General features: G+C 40.9%; 1 protein-coding gene across 3 annotated transcripts in view; it reads right to left on the bottom strand.

The window, feature by feature from the left end:
• Positions 1–208: 208 nt before the first annotated feature.
• The window catches only part of CenG1A (Centaurin gamma 1A), a 779,192-nt gene continuing 759,742 nt past the window's right edge, over positions 209–19,658 (bottom strand). For all 3 annotated transcript variants that reach the window (XM_080266917.1, XM_080266918.1, XM_080266919.1), the window contains 6 exons: positions 12,687–12,837; positions 12,072–12,317; positions 11,214–11,331; positions 6,621–6,813; positions 2,104–2,268; positions 209–1,773 (listed from right to left, as the gene is read on the bottom strand). In XM_080266917.1, the coding sequence (XP_080123043.1) occupies positions 1,504–1,773; positions 2,104–2,268; positions 6,621–6,813; positions 11,214–11,331; positions 12,072–12,317; positions 12,687–12,837 (1,143 nt within the window). In that variant the 3' untranslated portion in view covers positions 209–1,503. The remainder of the gene's footprint in view (positions 1,774–2,103; positions 2,269–6,620; positions 6,814–11,213; positions 11,332–12,071; positions 12,318–12,686; positions 12,838–19,658) is intronic.

The following is a 19,658-nucleotide window of genomic DNA, read 5'->3' on the forward strand; positions in this document are numbered from 1 at the left end:
TGCCTCTCACAAGTCTACCCTAACATTCACACTTATCACTTTCAGCACCCAAGTGTCATCCTCCATCCTCTCCACATGCCCAAACCATCTCAAGCTACCCCTGCTCATCACACCAATACACTCCAGTCCCAACCTTCCTCTCAACTCTTCGGCAGTAAACCTAGTATTAACTATATTTTCTGGAATTCAAGGAAAGTAAATGACCAGATCATATATATAATATATGTATATACAAATTTACAGATGACAGCTTAGTAACAAAATTTGTACACTTAACAATATCCTCAGTACAATGCTCTCAACAGCTCTGTTGTGGTTGCATCAATGGCCTAACCTTCAGAATGATAAGACAGGTTAAGAGGAATAATTTGTTTCAGTAGTCTGCAACCAATGAGGCAGTAACTGTTGGGGCAAATGTAACATGAAAGCACAATGAAGACAATGGCACACTGATGGAAGAAAATAACAACCGATACACTGGACTAACATGAAAATTGTGAATGAACCAAAACCTAGATACACTCAACTAACAATGGCAGCAAAATAGTTTTGATACATTGTCAGTAATGGTAAAAATAAATACGAAAGAAAAACTACAGTAACCTATTAATGTACAATATTACAATGCTGACATTAACTTTAGTATATTATTTCCTTAGCTGTGTTCGATGGTAATCTTCCTCCAACCAGCCAGCATATATCTTGACACATCTTTATGCATCAGTTAATATAGTGATTATATGAACTTTGGCTTCATACATTTGTATCTTGAGCAGGATAATTAACTTTACACTCTGACTAAACCAATACATACATAAATCTACAATATATATCTCACTCGCATTCAACCTTTGGTACAATTCATGTTTCCCCCAGATATGTACAACCAAACCAGATGACCCGAGAGGTGCATGATGATAAAATGTACACAGATGGGTTCATGTTATGTACACTTTTAACTCCTCTCCTCCTAACATCTTAAAATTACACCTAGTGACAGAATCTTGAGTATACAGTATGTGTTGCTGGTCTCTAAAGATGTTGATTATGTTGTAATGGTTCGATCACAGGCCAACAATGAAGATACAATGCAAGAAGGCATATACTGTATATAAGGTGTTTCAGGAGTGCCTTAACTCAGCCATATTCATCTGGTTCCTAGGTACTGCTTTGAATCTGAGAGCATTACTGGATGTAATATTGTGTGGTAACTAGACTTCAATATCTACAGTACTGGGAAAAATAAACAAGGATAAACAGTCACTGAAATGAAACAACTGACTCACTAAATTCTGTGATTTTACTATCTCCTTAAGTAACTATGTATTTATGACTGATGACTTCTATGAGGATTTTGCAAGTGCAGCTCTGCTATAAATAACGGGATGTATATTAAATACAATAGTTTACAAAGTACAACCAGGAATGTAATTAAGAATTCACAGTAAAGACTATACGCATTCTAGCATCAACATCTTTAAACACTCCTTTGTCCATAAGACTTCAGATAACACTGGCCTGAAGCTTGTCAAGATCTGGCTTACGACTGATTGAGCCTTTTCTCCGGGGTAAAGTAGAAGGCTGTGAAGTGGAGTTGGTGGGAATTGGAAGGGTGGAGTGGGTGAGGGCAGGAGTGTGTGGGGTTAGGGCAGGTGTAGTATCGATGCATCCATTCTGTTGTAGGAGCTCCACTACTTCTTTGTCTCCAGCAGACCGGGCATAAAACAGGCTGGAACGCCCCTCAGCATCACAAATCTTCACACTGGCATTGTACTAGGTAAAAGAAATGGCTTGTTAGAAAATAAAAGCATAAGTAGTCTTTATGAGAGAACCTACTTAATATTCAGTATACTCACAATATCATCTTGAAAGTTATTCTGTTGAGAAGAGTGTGTTACTTCACTTCCTCCATTTATACTCCTCACAAAGCATTTTCACATTCCTCAAAAATCTCAAATATCTCATCCCCCACCAATGTCCCTCTCCTACAATCAGCAGGGCAAGCGTCAGCGAGAGGAGAGATCGAAGGCATTAGTACTTATTCCAGTTGAATGACTCACAGCACTGCAAAAGAATGAACACAAACAAATCCTGTAAATTTACCCAAAGGAGAAGCTGGACACATGGTAAGGAGGGGAAACCTGCTGCCAGGTGCAGAGGCGTGCGAAGGTCTCTGTGAGGTGCCAAGGGGTTGTTGACAGCATCTCCTGCATGAGGTAGCAGCACCGATAACCTCTTCACATCTCCACGACACACACACTCAACAATCTGAACAGATATATAATGCTTTATGAGAAACATTACACTAACTTTACCCTTTCAATCTTATAGGTCCCCCCCCCCCCAAAAAAAAAAAAAAAAAAAAAAAAAAAAAAAACTTTACTCTTGCTGAATACAGATGATTACATTTAGGTCACGACTGAGTGTTGAAACTACTGTGAAGGGTGAACATTCATAACAAGAAATCTCCTTCAAAGTTAATAAAATCAGTTGGAGGTAGCAAGAATACACAAATAATGCATCACATACTGAACAAGATATAATTTTGGGAGGTAAAATTTAAATCCTGATTTCCTAATTTTAAACATATAGGTAGTTATGCCTTACTTCTCCAAACCTCAAATAACAAATCACATGGGAATGAAAATTATATTATCACTATATACATTCCACAGTACTTTTAACAAAAGACTAAGATGTTTATCATAATGCACAGTGGTGTAAATTATGATAAACTCAAGAAATGGTCAGAAGTGCAATACTTATACATTACATGAAAAAGCCTCTCACTAAGTAGCTAAATACAACTGACACTTTACGGTACAATATAATAATCCTGTTACATCACTACTTCGCCTGTCTACAGTCTGTATGGTCTTTAATGCTCTGAATACTAATTTCAATTTCACACAAAGTTATTCCACGTATTTACCACGATTACCTGATTACCATCAATTAAACAGTGCGGTACGGTTAACCCCAAAGTGCTATGTTCAACGATCATTTGTTTTCGAACTTGGTACGTGAAGTCCTATGTCTGATGATCATAGTAAGGTTACAAACAACTGGAGAGCTGTATCCCCATCTCTTTTATGACATAAATGGTACCTAACCAATGGAAACTATGAGATCGGGTGGTGGAAGGCATGATCTGGCTCCTCCCCGGGGTGTGGGAAGGGACCCCCCCCCCTGCCATCTCTCGACCTCCCTCTGACCCATAGGATCCTGCCCTCTGTGTACCCTCCCACCCAAACTACCCCCTATACTCCCTGTAGACTGTACTGGCTGTGTGGGGCAGGCATATTCCCTTCCTTCCCATCCTCCTGACGGCCCCCCACACTCCCTCCATCTCCCAGTTCCCACTTATGATATTCCATTCTCGTTCATAGCATGGGGTGACCTCTTTTTATCACAGTTGACAGTCGATAGTGCGGTAACCATTAGACATATGAGAGTGAAGTATACATTTTCTGATGTGTAGAATCATCATCATCATCATCATCATCATCTTGACCTCCTTTCCCACCCTAGGGAAGGGAAAGTAGCAACATCCAGACAGCCCATGTCTGCCTAATCCAATGGGCCACACTTCCATTCACTCATCATTCAAGCCCCTGGAATCCTGGCTCTATCTGATATGTCCAAAACTTTCACCACATTCTGTAGCTTCACATAAATGTATCCGACAGAGTCAATCCAACGCTGTCACATTAAAAAGGAGTGCCAAATCCCTGATCATACACTTCTCACGATATTCATCCAGCCAGCTCGATCTCTTGTTCGTTCCCTAGCCTCACCGACTTCCATACCTCTCTTCCTCATACACTCATCCACCATATCCCTCCACCTTCTCCTTGGCCTACCTCTCCTCCTCCCTCCTTCATATGCACTCTGATATACCTTTTTCACCACTCTACTGTTATCCATTCTCTCCACATGACCATACATTCTCAGTATGCTCTCTTTGATTCTGGTGTCCACAGACTTCCTCACTCTGCATCTTTCACGAATCTCATTATTGTATTTCGTATCCTATCCACTTTCTCTACTCCTTAAACATTCCTCAGCAATCCCATCTCCACTGCTCTCACTCTTGAAAAATCAAGCTCTTCAGATCCATATGACCAAAATTTACTTTGGTGCATTTTTTCTCTCTCTCTCTACTCTATATGCGAGGGGTAAGTTTTTATTTTTGACGTTCTTTGACGGTTGATAGTACAGTAACCATGAGACAAATGAGAGTGAAATATACATTTTCTGGAGTGTAAAATAAAGCTTTTGAAATCTATAAAACCAAAATTTACCTTGGTGAAAATTAAAAACTCGGACCCTTCTTGTGGTTCCAGGGGTAGGCAGGGTCGATGATTTGTGGTAAAGGTTAATTACTGTATGTTAATTGCTAGCATAAGAAAATGAATGCATTCTGTGAAACTACCATGTTCAGCAGACATGACATACTATTCACTATGATGCCATTTTTCTACATTATCTTGCCACCACTAGACAATTTTATTCAACTTCAAAGACCTCTGGCAGTGAAAGGGTTAATGAAGGTATATATAACTCCTCCATGTCAACAAGTCTCTTCAAAGCTGTTGATGGCAATAGCAATATATAAAACATGCCCCTGGAATGAAGTGGTTACGGTCCGGGTTAAATTCTAGAAAGAATATTATGTCACATGGAGGATTGAAAAATTATTTGCAGAGTGCATGACATTGTGATAGAATGTATTTGTTAGTTAAATATTACATTCAAAAAGCACTTCAAACTCAGTTATGCTAAGATCAATGTCGGTGTGAGCTGTATCAACCCTGATCCTTCACTACACATCCTGATTATTTAATAATGAACAACAGCTTTTGTAGAAAGGATTCCTAAACTGATTAAAAGTTTTATAATGAAAAAAGTTAAGGAAAAGCTTGTTAGATGTTGGATTACTGTATCTAGGCTTACAGTTCCCTCCAAACTGTAATTTCCTCTATCCATACATCCATCATCCAATCCTACATTGCCCCATGAGGAGCGTAGGAGCCCAGGGCTAGGCAGTTGGTCCCGACATTTAAGATGAGAGTGACCAGCCTCACTCATCCCTGAGTGGTATTACATGAGCAATCAACCCCAACCATCCCTTGGATATAAACCTTCACCGGCTCAATCCAATTGGAGAGCAATAATCACCCACTAAAACCACCAGGCACCAAAATCTGGTTATATGGTTACCACCCAGTGTAGTAAATGCTTTCCTGACGTACAGGAAACCATTTGGCTTGTCACTCAGTGTAGAGTCACCCACAGGCTGAAGGAAGAGGAAAGAATGAAGGAAAGAAAGACAGAAGAGGGAGTGTAAAGTCACCCGTAGGCAGAAGGACAAGGAAAGAATGAAGGAAAGAAAGACAGAAGAGAATGGAAGGAAAGAAGGATGGAGAGGGAAGGGCAGACATCCGAAAGCAGCACTACATCGAGTGAGTGGATGGTGAGCGCCCCCACCTACTTAACCTAAAACATGTTGACATCATGTTCCATATTGTCCTGGTGGTAGGTGAGGGCACTCACCATCCACTCACTTGATGTGCTGCTGCTCTTGGGTGCCTGCCCTTTCCTCTCTTCCTTCTTCCTTTCTCTTCTGTCTTTTCTTCCTTCATTCTTTCTTCTTCCTTATGTCTACAGGTGACTCTACACTGAGCGACAAGCCAAATGGTTTCTTGTACACCAGGAAACCATTACTATGCTGGGTGGTAACCATATATTCAAATTATGGTGCCTGGTGGTTTAGTAGGTAATTAAGGAGTTCCAATCAGATTGAGCCTGTGCAGGTTTATATCCAAGGGGTGGTTGGGGTTTACTGCTCACGTAATGTCACTCAGGGATGAGTGAGGCTGGTCACTCTCATCTTAACTGTCAGGACTAACTTGCATAGCCCTGGGCTTCTATACTCATCATGGGGCAACACAGGATTAGATGATGAATGAATGATGAATGTTCCATACTGTATATGGACTTGAAGGTGTCTTTCAAACTTTCTCATTCTAAACTAACACTATGATATTCAAGTTAATGGACTATGCTTATTCTGGGCTTGTTTAATTTGACTACCTGCTTAATTTGGGTAGTTTTAGTGGTTGGTGGGGGCGCTCACCATCCACTCACTCGATGTAGTGCTGCTCTTGAGTGCCTGCCCTTTCCTCTCTTCTTTCCTTCCTTCCTCTTCTGTTTTTCCTTCCTTCATTCCTTCCTCTTCCTTCTGTCTATGGGTGACTCTACACTGAGTGACAAGCCAAATGGTTTCCTGTACACCAGGAAACTATTTACTATGCTGGTCGGTAACCATATAACCAAATTTTGGTGCCTGGTGGTTTAGCGGGCAATTAAGGAGCTCCAATCGGACTGAGCCAATGCATGTGTATATCCAGGGGGTGGCTGGGGTTTACTGCCCACATATTGCCACTCAGGGATGAGTGAGGCTGGCCACCCTCATCTTAAATGTTAGAACCAACTTGCCTAACCCTAGGCTCCTACGCACCCCATGGGGCAACACTAGATTAGATGAGGAATGAATGAATGAAAGTTTAGTTTCACCCTTCCATGCTCACTGAAGCAGCAGTAACCCCTAAACTGACCTGTTCATGTACTGAAATGCCTGAGGGAGGGGTTGCCAGAAATTCCTTTGCCTCGTACTTCCTTCTAATCCAACTCTCCTTGTCCTCTCTGCTTGCACGAGGACCAGGTTTAGTCTGGCCGTGCAGGTTGGCTTCCCAGATGCTGTTACCCACCTCATTTCCCAAAGACATCATGACTGAGACTGGTCCTGGCCTGAAAAAAATAATGACAGAGTTGAAGGACAAACAGTAAGTCAATCCCATATTCCCCCTTGGGGCTGTAGAGGCTTGAGGCTACACTACTACAGCCCAATACATTAATCCGTGGACTGTGAGCCACAGCTCAGGCTGGGAAGTGTACCGTTGCAAGCCACACCTCAGGCTGGGAAGCGTACTGTTGCAAGCCACAGCTCAGGCTGTGCTGGCCATGCATCACCACTAACTACTCCACCCCTTAACAAACTTATGCATGGCACTATGCAAAGATGAAGAGAGATTTTTTCCTTTTCACCAGGCGATGCCCTGGATGTTTATCTTTAAGTTTATAACAGACAAAAAAAAATTTTCTTCTCGTTCTTCACTACTTCCCTACATAAACTTACACATGGCCCTACACAAAGACGGAGAGAGAGAGAGATTATTTTCTTTTTCACCAGATGATGCCCTGGATGTTTATCTTCAAGTTTATAATAAACAAAAACTTAAAAAAAAAAAAAAAAAATCTTAAATTTTTGCACACCAAGGGGTAGGATAGAAAATGGTAATTGCGCAATCCACGGATTGAAAAGTAAATGACCAGACTATGTACTTCCCCTGATGACATTATGTGATTGAAAAAAAATCTAGACACCTCTTGGGGATCTTATCTAGAATATGCATGGCTCTCACTCAAAAAGGGACATTCAAAACACTAACCCATTAGGTAATAATGGTAAATACCTGTACTTCATAGAACTATGAGTATTAATGTAACTACAGTGGTACAGTACTGTAATTCTGGTACTTCAGATTCCACATACAGCAGAATTCAGTTATCTAGACATATGATTATCTAATATCAGCACATCCATAACTTTCAGGCACTGATTTTTTGTTTGTTTTTATGCGAGGAAGAAGGACTAATGGCTACGAGCCCGCAAAACAGTTCCTTCTAAGAAAAAAACAAAAAAAACAAAAGAGAGCCAAATTCAAGATCTGTTCATTTCAAGATGCTTGGACACACTGCGTTTGAAAGACTGGAGATCATAGGAAGTAGGAAAAACAGACAGAGGGAGGCAGTTCCAGAGTTGACCTGTTGCATAAATGAAGGATTGGGAGTAACGGTTAACTCTTGCATAAGAGAGTTGAACAGAAAAAGCATGAGAGTTTATTGCTAGATGGGTGCTACACACCCGTCGTAAAGGTGGAGGGATGCAAGCAGACAGTTCAGAGGAGCAATGACCATGGAAATAGCAATAGAAAAGAGATAAAGAGGCAACAGTGCGGTGAAGAGACAGAGGTTGAAGGGAGCCAGTAAGAGGAGCAGAGTTGAAGAGACGAAATGCCTTTGACTCCACCCTATTAAGAAGAGCTGTCTGTGGGGAGCCTCCCCACACATGAGAGTTGTACTCCATACAGGGGTAAATAAATCCCGTGTATAAAGTCAACAACTGTGCAGGAGTAAAAAAGGTACAGAGTCAGCTTAGCACACCTATTCTCTTGGAAGCAGATTTTACCAGAGATGTAAAATGATCTTTCCAAGATAAATCCCGAGTGAATGAAATCCCAAGCATGTTCAAGGATGATGCTGGATTGAGCTGGATATTATTAAATTTTAATGGGTACTCCTGTGGAAAATTCTGTCGGGTTGATAGGTGTAAAAACTGAGTCTCTGATGCATTAAAAACAACATGATTATTTTTACCCCAGCTAGAGATACGAGCCAGGTCAGACATTAGGAGTGTCATAGCCTCATCCCTTGACTGTTGAAGTAACTGCTGGGATGGACATTGCGGGAACCGAATGGAATGGTGAAGGGTGGAATCATCAGCATATGAGTGGATAGGGTTAGATGTACAGCTTAGAAAAGTAATTGATGAATAAAAGGAAGAGAGTTGGTAATAGGACAGAGTCCTTAGGAACACCACTGTTAACAGATCTAGGAGAAGAATGATGGCCGTCAACAACAGCAGCTACAGAACGACCAGAAAGGAAGCTGTTGATGAAGGCACAGATGGAAGGATAGAAACCGTAAGAGGGCAGTTTGGAAATTAAAGATTTGTGCCAGACTCGATCGAAAGCCTTTGAGATGCCAAGTGCAATGGCAAAGCTTTCACCACAGTCCCGAAAGGAGGATGACCAAGAGCCTGAGAGGTAGGTGAGAAGATTGCCAGTTGAGCGTCCCTGACGGAATCCATACTGACGATCAGAAAGAAGGTTGTGATAGGAAAGATGCTTTAAAACTTTTCTGTTAAGAATAGACACAAAAACTTTTGAGACACAGGATGTTGAAGCAAATGGATGATAGTTAGAGGGTTGGGAATGGTCACCCTTCTTTGGGATAGGCTGAATGACAGCAAACTTCCAGCAAGAAGGAAAGGTACAAGCTGAAAGACGAAGGCGAAAGAATTTACCTAGGCAGGGTGTAAGCACAGAAGCATAGTTCTTGAGGACAACAGGAGGGACTCCATCAGGCCCATATGCCTTCCTCATGGAAGTCAGAGGAGGGAAGTGATGGAGGAACAGTACCGGAATCGTTTAAGGTGGAATTGGAGGAGCAAGTCAGAGCAAAGAGATCTGCTTTATCAGTAGAAGAAACAGCTACAGAGCCATCAGAGTAGAAAAGAGGAGGGAAGGATGATGAGGTAAAGTTGTCAGAATGGTTTTTGGCAAGGTGCCAGAAGGAGCTGGAAGAATTTGAGCTGGAGAGTTGAAAGCATTTAGTGCAGATGAAATTATTTTTGGCAGAGCGAAGAGCAGACTTAGCACGATTCCTGGCAGAAACATAAAAAAGATGTGATTCTGGGGTGGGTTGGCGCTGGTACCTTTTATAGGCACTCTCCTTGTTGTGGACAGCATTAGAACAAGTGTGATTAAACCAAGGCTTTCTTGCATTAGTCAAAGGATATGAGATAGGAATGTATGCTTCCATGCCTGAGTGAATAACCTCTGTAACACGCAAGGCACACTGAGATGGCTCCCGAACATGGAAGCAATAATCATTCCAGGGAAAATCAAAGAAGTACTGCCTGAGGGCCTCCCAATCTGCAGCTCCAAAGTGCCACAGTCGCCGTTTTTTTGGAGGGTCCACAGGCTGTACCGGAGCGATAGGACAGGTTAAGGTAATAAAGCTGTGATCGGAGAAGCCCAACGAAGAGGAAAGATTAACAGTGTAAGCAGAAGGATTAGTTGTTAGGAAGAGAACAAGTATGTTGGAGCTCTCTCCTAGGCGGTCAGGGATATACAGTAGGTAGGGTGCTGTACAAGCTGCTCTAGGTCATTAAGGATAGAAAAGATGTAGGCTTGTTCACCAGGTGGATCAGTGAAAGGAGAGGAGAGCCAAAGGTGGTGGTGAACACTGAAAGCTCCTAGAATGGAGATTTCAGAGAAATGCTGTACTGTACAGTATATTCATTCTATACAGGTTTACCCAAACACTATTCACATCACTGTATGCAGTACAGGTATACCCCAGTTTAACAATGCAACTGGTTAAGTAAAAACTCACTGTTAGGCAGGGTATTGTATCTCAGGGTAGATTTAACATGTAAAGTATAGGGATGCATTTTTAAGCCTTGGGTTTCCCCCTCAACCAAGTCCCTAAACCCACCTAAATGAGTCCAAAAACAAGTTTAAAGCCAATCTAAATGGCCTAACAGCTGTAAAAGAAGCTAACTTAAGTCTAACATCTGTATATAACTCACTAAAACCAACAAATAATATCCCAAAATCATCAACAATAAGTCTAGAAAAAAACAAGCTTAGTAAACTGTACCCCAAAATGACAATGTTCACCCCACCTGTGGCTAAAACACATCAATCTACATCTAAAAACAGTTTATAAATCAACCTAAACACACAAATTTAGTCTATCATCGAAATCGTAAAAAAAAAAAAAAAAAAAAAAAATCAAAACCCATCATTAAACTGGGGTTGGGCCATCATTAGGCGGGGTGGTACTTCTACCCCCATTGTTAAGCCGGGATATTGCATCTAGAGGTATTGTATATTGAGGTATACCTGTATATATACTAAAGCTCAGGTTAATTTTCATTTTGCATACAGCCTTGCCACTCTTAAAGTGTATATACCATAACAAATAAGAACTAAATTCAATATCCCAGCCACATTTTCAGGCATAAAAGTCTTGAATACCCTATCACATGAGCAGCTTGGCTCCCACATTCCTGCAGATCTGATCTGACGCCAAAGAGGACTGTCTGTAAACATCTATACTGTAATTAACTTGATGGTTTGGTTTCTGCAAATCTGTCTCTGCTGACTGAAGATGAGCTATGTAAATATTAACAAGATGTGCACATGATGTATAAGTCATAAAAGATTTTTCTTTATCATGGTCAACTAATTATTGTGTAATATGCACTTCTGTGCATGAAGTAACAGCACAATACTTACGGCCAATCATCCAAATCAAGAGATCTGACTTTTGAGATATGCGAACCTAAGTTCCTGTGGATACCAGAGCATTCGATACACATCAACACACCCAAGTTGATACTTGCCCACTCGGGATCTGGAAGAGTGAAAATGCAGGTTAACAAAACAAAACAGGTCTCTTCAGTTAGTGAATCAAGAGATTATTTGACATTACATTATCAGTTTTCTTTAGTAGTGAACATTTAAAATAAACTTCAATGTAAAATAGCATTAATAAAAATTCAACTGTAAAAAAAAAATAAATAAATAAATAAATAAAAAATATAACAATCACAACGGTAATGAGGCAATCTATCATAAAGCACACGTTCACTCTTATCAAAAATTTCTCAAATGCTTTAAACAATACACAATCCGGTACAGTACAGTACAATGGATGAAGAATCTCAATAGAGCTCTCTCAATTGCACTGCAACACAGTATTACTTTAGCAGTAACTGCTGGGCACTGCACATGAGTGTAATGGCATTAAATTAGGTCACTCACAGTCAGGGACTCTAACCATTCCAAAATGCCAACCTCCCATTCCACCCATTCCCATATTTTTTGTAATTAAGTATTCAAGAACTTTTGGAGAGCATATACCAAGTATAACTTCAAATCATATTTAGCATACAGAAAAATGCATACATAAAAGCAACAATGAACAATCAAACGAATATCTATCTATCTTCTGACCTGTACACAACCACTTTAAGAACGGAAGGGGTGGCCACAAACTGCCTCTATATCATTGTATCCTCCACCATCAGGCTGGCCTCTCTCCTGATTAACTCACACTTTATACTGCCGCATGCAATGTTAATACCAACTTACTGGGTGCATCACAATCAACACATTTCATATTTCCAGGGACTTGGTTCTTGATGGTGGCTATAGTTTGTGGGTCTATGGGGTGAGTCTGCCGCGTTCTGCTCTTGTTTGACTCATTGCCCTGGAGCGAACTGAGAATCTGCTGCTCAATAACAGTCACCCATTCATCTCGCTCCTCCTGGCTGCCAGCCTCAAAGTGCCACTGTTTGTTGTCCAGGGAAACAAGACTAAATTCATACCCATCTGAGTCTGGAATCAATGGGATTGAAAATTAGTTTTGCTAACAATTGCTGTATTGTTTAATGGGTAACATGCAATAATAAGAAAAATGTTTGGTTATGAATTTGACAACTAATCACACAGCTGTCACTTAGGCAGGGGTTTGTGGAGCCTTTCCCCCTTCACTACAATGATACATTTATTTATTTCATTACAGTCACCTCCAGATGATTTTACTCAACTTTGGGAAGACATCTGGAACTGATGGGGTTAATTAAGGCTATATCTAACCCTTCTAGTTTGAAAAATGTATTTTAAGCTGAACAAAACCATCTAGTTGCTGCAAAAATGTAATGTCATCAGGCTGAAGAGGAAAAGACACAAGTATCTAACCCTTACCTTCACATTCTGCATTCTTATTCCCACTGCTCTTCATCCGCCTGTGTCGTTTTTTCACATTGGGGGTTTCAATCTTGGAGGACAGGCTGGCTGAGTCTAGGCCATTAACTCCAGCTGGGTCATGGAGGGTCTCATAGGACATCAAAGTGACCTGCAAATATGGAAACAAACATTACACATTGTCAATTTTAATTAGGTCTAAACTTGGTATCCATTCAACATGAGATTAACACCAGAATATAGAATTAATCATCAACAACTGCTAAGAAATGAATTTTGAGGTTACTATCTTGGTTTTTTGCCCATGAGCTATTGGAATTAAGCTGCATTATTACAATTATCCCTGTCAAGTTAAGGTGGCCAAGTATATAAATTTTAACTCATACGCTATGTGGTTTCTCCAGATCTGGGAGAAGAGGAGGAGGGGGGAAGAAAAGAAAAAAAGTATATACTGATGAGGTTACTGGGAGAGAGCTTCTAGCTCCTTCACTACGACAGAGATCTCCTAAACTGAATAAAACTGCCTGAAAGTTAACCAAAAGCATATAGTCATAAAAAAATTGCATCATTCAGATGAGATTAAATCAGGGTTGGTTATTTTTTGGATTTTTTAAATAAAAAAAATCATTTTTTTAAAATCTAATTTATTTGATTTTTTTTTTATTCATTTATTTGATTTTTCTGTTTATTATACAGCTAATATTTCAAAAGCAGAATACTGAATACTGTTAACTTCATGTCCTGCCTATCCACTGATGGTTCAGGCTGAAAGCCACTGCCCAGAATCCAGATACATACCTGTTCAAGTCCTGTCTGTAAACTACTGGTTAGGACTGAGTTGCCAGCAGTAATCAAGACAGCATTTCCAAAGCTGATTATATTACCACACAGAAAAATCTTGAGCTGATATTATTATGACATGGCCTTAAGTGACCAAGCATAGCCAACCTAGTCTTATGGCTTTGGTTTTTTATCTACGGCTCATTATTTCAGAAGTACAAATAATTTCAATAGTTACACAAAAATAAAAATATATTTTCCGTCATACAATGTAGCAATTTCTAATGGCACCATTCTCCAAAATATGCTAACTAAATGCTTAAGTATCTGAATAAATGAATGCCAACACAAAGTTATATGGAACTTTTATAAACCTTCAGATTTTCTTTTTGTTAACTTTTAGATAAAAAAAAAAATCATCATCATCATCATCATCCAGACCTCCTTTCCCACCCAAGGGCAGGGTGAGAAGTAGCAATGTCCAGACAGCACAAACTTGCCCAATCCAAACAGGCCACACTTCCATTCACTCATCATTCAAGCCCTCAAAATCCTGGCTCTACCAGATACGCCAAAAACATTCACCACATTCTGCGCTTCACACAAATGTATCCAATTGAGTCAATCCGGACGCTGCCATGCTCACAAAGGGTGCCAAAATCCCTGATCATTCACTTCTCCTCAAGCTTCATCTAGCCAGCTCAATCTCTTGTCAGTTCCCTAGCCTCACCGACTTCCAAACCTCTCTTCCTCAAACACTCATCCACCATATCTCTCCACCTTCTCCTTGGCCTACCTTGCCTCCTCCCTCCTTCAAATTCGCTCAGGTATACCTTTTTCACCACTCTATTGTTATTACATTCCCTCCACATGACCATACCATCTCAGGACACTCTCTTCGATTCTGGTGTCCACCGACTTCCTTACTCCACACCTTTCACAAAGCACATTATTTTGTATCATATCCACCCTCTGTACTCCACATACATTCCTCAGCAGTCCCATGTCCACCGCTCTTATTCTTGACTTTTCATTTTCATGCCACACCATAGTCTCACACCCATATGTTAAAGTTGGCACTAACCTTCCCTCATGTATGCCTCGTGCAGCTGCAACACTCAAGCCTCTGTTTCTTATCAAGGCCTTCATTGCACCAGCTACTTTTCTTCCTTAAGTCACTCTACTTTCAACTTTTGCACATTTTCCTCTCTTTTCTATCACTGTACCCAAGTATTTGAACTCTTTCACCAATTCCAGTCTCTCTCCATTCACTGTGACATCACACTGGGAGGCAACCTCTCTCTCAATAACCTTCACTTTACTCTTCTCTACATTTACTATCAAGGCACGACACTCACATACATCAGCAAAACTCTGCACTAGCCTACGAAGTTCTTGTCCGGCACTTGCAAGCAGTACTGTACTGCACCATCAGCATACGACAAATTTGAGATATTCCATCTATCACCATTCATTAACGACACCATCCCTCTCTACATTACTTATGTTTTTACCTCACTCATCACCCCATCCATATATATATTGAACAACCATGGGGACATAACACAACCTTGTCGCACACCCACACTGATCATGAACCATTCACTTAGATGCCTGTTAACCCTTATTCATGCTTTGCTACCATCATAAAAACTCTTGACAGCACCTGGCAGCTTACCATCTACACCATACATGCGCAAAACTTTCCACAATCCCTCTCTGTCTACTTTGTTGTATGGCTTTTCCAGATCCATGAATGCCATAAACACCTTATGGTCCTACTCACAAGCCTTCTCTGCGATCTGTCTCACTGCAAATACTTGATCCACACATCCTCTGCCACTCCTAAAGCCACCCTGTTCATCACTCACTAGGACTTCCGATATCTCTCTTACTTTCTCTATAATAATTCCTCCAAATGTCTTCCCTACCACACTCAATAAACTTATGCCACGATAATTCTTGCACTCACTTCGCTCTCCTTTTTTTTTTGTACAGGGGTACAATCACAGCCTTTTTCCACTCTGCAGGCACAGCTTCACTTATCCATGCCTTCATACATATCTCCAACAAGCACTTCATTTCACTCTCTCCACTACACTTAAGCATCTCTGCATACACCTCATCAACCTCAGCTGCTTTCCCATTTTTCAGCCGTTTCACAGCGCTCTTTACCTGTGTGAGTGTCACGTCTCCTGGCAAAAAAACAACAAAAAAAAAAAAAAAAAAGTTCATGATTTTTTTAAAGCAAAAAAATCAATGATTTAATCACATGATTAAATCAATCTGATTTAATCAATGCCAACCCTGGATCATTAAGTGATATCAGAAACCATGAGAAGGAAAGGTACTTTTAATTATTTATAAGACCTAACAGTTCAAAAACACATATACAAAGAATTTCTGCAACATTAAATGATCAGTCTGTTGAAATATAATATACAAATTAATGAAGAATTATCATGAAGGCCACTCCTAGATTGGGTCGTCAACTTGTGTTAAGCCTCATTATGAGAGTTCCTCTGGTAAGATCACTACTGGAAGTACTCTGAAAGGGTTATAAATGTGGATACTAGTAAATGGTAAAACAATGTACAGGCAATCCTCATTGTAAGTCAGATATGAGTTCCTTAGCATTGCAACATTTTTCCTACAGTTTGTACCGTAAACTGAGAAACTATCAAAACAGAAAAGGAGCTTTGAGAGACTTTTTTCCTTCAATTCTATGCACTTGATAACAAAAAACAGCAAAGAAAGTTACATACAACTAGGATTCTTTTTCTACTACCTGTATATATTTTAATGGTAAATCAGTAACTAAGTAAAGTACAGTACAGTAAGCCTCTTTATTAGTAATTTTGGTATTTGTGGCTTTGACTGCATGTTGATAAACTGTATTGTTAACCTAGAAATAAACTTTAGGCAAGCTGATTCTAATGTCTGATGATGTTCTGGGGCACTACAAGGAGTTGTTAAGTAAATCACAAGAATTATTGCAGCATAAATCTACTGAGTGTTGTAGGGAAGGTATATGGAAGAATTATTATAGAGAAAGTAAGACAGACGACAGAAGTCCTAATGAGTGATGAACAGGGTGGCTTTACGAGTGGCAGTGGATGTGTGGATTAAATATTTGAAAGCAGTGATAAGAAACAGGGAAGTGAGCATGGAAGTGAAAAAGTTACTACATGACAGTATTGTGATACCAACTCTAACGTATGGAAGTGAAGCTTGGACGTTGTTGGAAGGACACACGTCAAGAGTGAGAGCAGTGGAAATAAGTTATTTAAGAGGAGCCTGTGGAGTCACATGGAGAGACAGGCTGACGAATGAGGATATAAAGAAGCGTTGTGGTGTGGATGTGGATATGATAGGAAGCGTTATGAGGAACACACTGAGGTGGTTTGGCCACGTGGAGAGGATGGAGGGTGAACGAATGACGAAGAGAGTGTATGTGAGTGAGGTGGAGGGGGTAAGAGAGAGGGGGAGGCCGAGGATGAGATGGAGGGATGGGGTGGAGAGGTATATAAGAGAGGGAGGTGTGAGTTGGGAGCAGGGCGACTTGAAGGAGATTTGTTTGTGGCCACCCCAAATGGGATTGAGGCGTCTGGCAATAGATACATAGATAGCGAGACAAATAGTGGTGAAGGCTTGCGAGAAGGACTCTAAGGTGCTTATGGCATTTATGGATATGGAAAAAGCATATGACAAAGTAGACAAAGAAGGATTGTGTAAGGTTTTGCGCATGTACGGTGTAGGTGGTAAGCTGCTGGGTGCCATCAAGAGTTTTTATGATGGTAATCAGGCATGTGTAAGTAAATGAGCAACTAAGTGAATGGTTCACGATCAGTGTGGGCATGGGCATGTGACAAGGTTGTGTGATGTCCCCCCCATTCCCCCACCCTCCGTGCCCAACTCTGGGCAAAGGCTTCAGGGCCTATTCTCAAGTCCCAGTAGTCCCCCTTGGGGCCCAGTAGTCCTCTTACATCTCCACATGTCACCACTTTGGCACTAACACCCACCTTCCATACTGAATACATGCTAGGGCTGCCTCATACAGGACTGGTGTACTGGTTGGTATCAGCAGGGGTACTTTTATGACAAGTTGGCGGGTCAACTGGTTGATAAAAAAAATCTGCTTTTTATGAAATTCAAATCTGTAATCTGTCCCCTGCCCCAGCCAGGATTCGAACCTGGGTCCATTAGGACTGCAGGCTGCCTCTCTACTGATTCTGCCTCTGCCTTCCCCAGATGGTGAATGGTGAGCGAATGGCAGCATGGCCCACTGAACTGGGCAAACTATGGCTATATGAATGTTGGGTTAGAAAGGAGATCTGGATGATGATGATGGTGATGATGATGATGATGATGACATAGTTGTAGTATTTTATACATGCATGCTTTTTATTTTTTATTTTTTCATCATCATCATCCGGACCTTCTTTCCCAATCTAGGGCAGGGTGAGAAGTAACAACATCCAGACACCCAAAGTCTGCCCAATTCAATGGGCCATGCTTCCATTCACTCACCATTCAAACCCTCAAAATCCTGGCTCAATCAGATAGGCCAAAAAATTTCACCATGTTCTGTAGCTGCACATATACCTATCTGCTATACCCAATCTGAAAGCTGTCATGTTAAAAAGGGGTGCCAAATCCCTGCTCATGCACTTCATCTCACAACATTCATCCAGCCTGCTTGATCTCTAGTCAGTCCCATAGCCTCACCAACTTCCATATCTCTCTTCCTCAAACACTCATCCACCATATCCCTCCACCTTCTCCTTGGCCTAACTTGCCTCCTCCCTCCTTCAAATTCACTCTGATATTTATACCATTTTCACCACTCTATTGTTATTACATTCCCTCCACATGACCATACCATCTCAGTACACTCTCTTCGATTCTAGTGTCCACAGACTTCCTTATCCCGTATCTTTCACGAATCACATTACTTTGTATCCTATCCACTCTCTGTACTCCACATACATTCCTCACCAATCCCATCTCCACTGCTCTCACTATTGAATTTTCATTTTCATGCCACACCATTGTCTTACATATGTTAAGTTGGCACTAACTCTCCTTCATGTAAGCCCTGCACAGGTGCAACACTCAAGCCTCTATTTCTTATCAAGCCCTTCATGGTACCAGCTACTTTCCTTCCTTGTGACACTCTACTTTCCACTTCTTTTACACACTGTCCTCTATTGTCTATCAATTTATGCAGGTATTTGAACTCTCTCACCAATTCCAGTCTCTCTCCATTCACTCTAACACAGCACTGGGAGTCACCTTCTCTCTCAATTACCATCACTTTACTCTTTTCTACATTTACTCTCAAGGAAAGACACTCAAGGACATCAGCAAACCTCTGCACTAGTCTACCAAGCTCTTGTCCAGTACCTGCAAGCAGCACTGCATCATCAGCATACAACAAATTTGAGTTATTCCATCCATCACCATTCATTACCAATGCCATTCCTCTCTCCATTACTCATGTTTTAACTACTCTCATCACCCCATCCATATATATATTGAACAACCATGGGGACATAACACAACCTTGTCCCACACTCACACTGATCATGAACCAATTACTTAGATGCTCATTTACACATGCCTCACTACCATTATAAAACCTCTTGACAGCACCTAGCAGCTTACCATTTACACCGTACATGCACAAAACCTTCCACAATCCTCCTCTGTCTACTTTGTGGTATGCTTTTTCCAGATCCATAAATGCCATAAGCACCTTATAGTCCTTCTCACATGCCTTCTCCACTATCTGTCTCACAGCAAATACTGTATTTGACCCACACATCCTCTGCCACTCCTAAAGCCACCCTGTTCATCACTCACTAGGATTTCTGATATTTCTCTTACTTTCTCTATAATATTTTTCCATATACCTTCCCTACTACACTCAATAAACTTATGCCACGATAATTCTTGCACTCACTTCACTCACCTTTACTTTTGTACAGGGATACAATCACAGCCTTTCTCCACCCTGCTGGCACAGTTTCACTCATCCATCCCTTCTTACATATCTCCAACAAGCACTTCATTCTGCTCTCTCCACTACATTTAATCATCCCTGCATACACCTCATCAACACCAGCTGTGTTCCCATTTTTCAGCTGCTTCACAACATTCTTTACCTGTGTGTGTCACATTTCCCGGCAC

The sequence above is a fragment of the Coenobita brevimanus genome, chromosome 22 (genome assembly GCF_032717465.1).
Source record: "Coenobita brevimanus isolate Jiangsu-jjx chromosome 22, ASM3271746v2, whole genome shotgun sequence".
In the NCBI taxonomy this organism is placed as follows: Eukaryota; Metazoa; Arthropoda; class Malacostraca; order Decapoda; family Coenobitidae; genus Coenobita; species Coenobita brevimanus.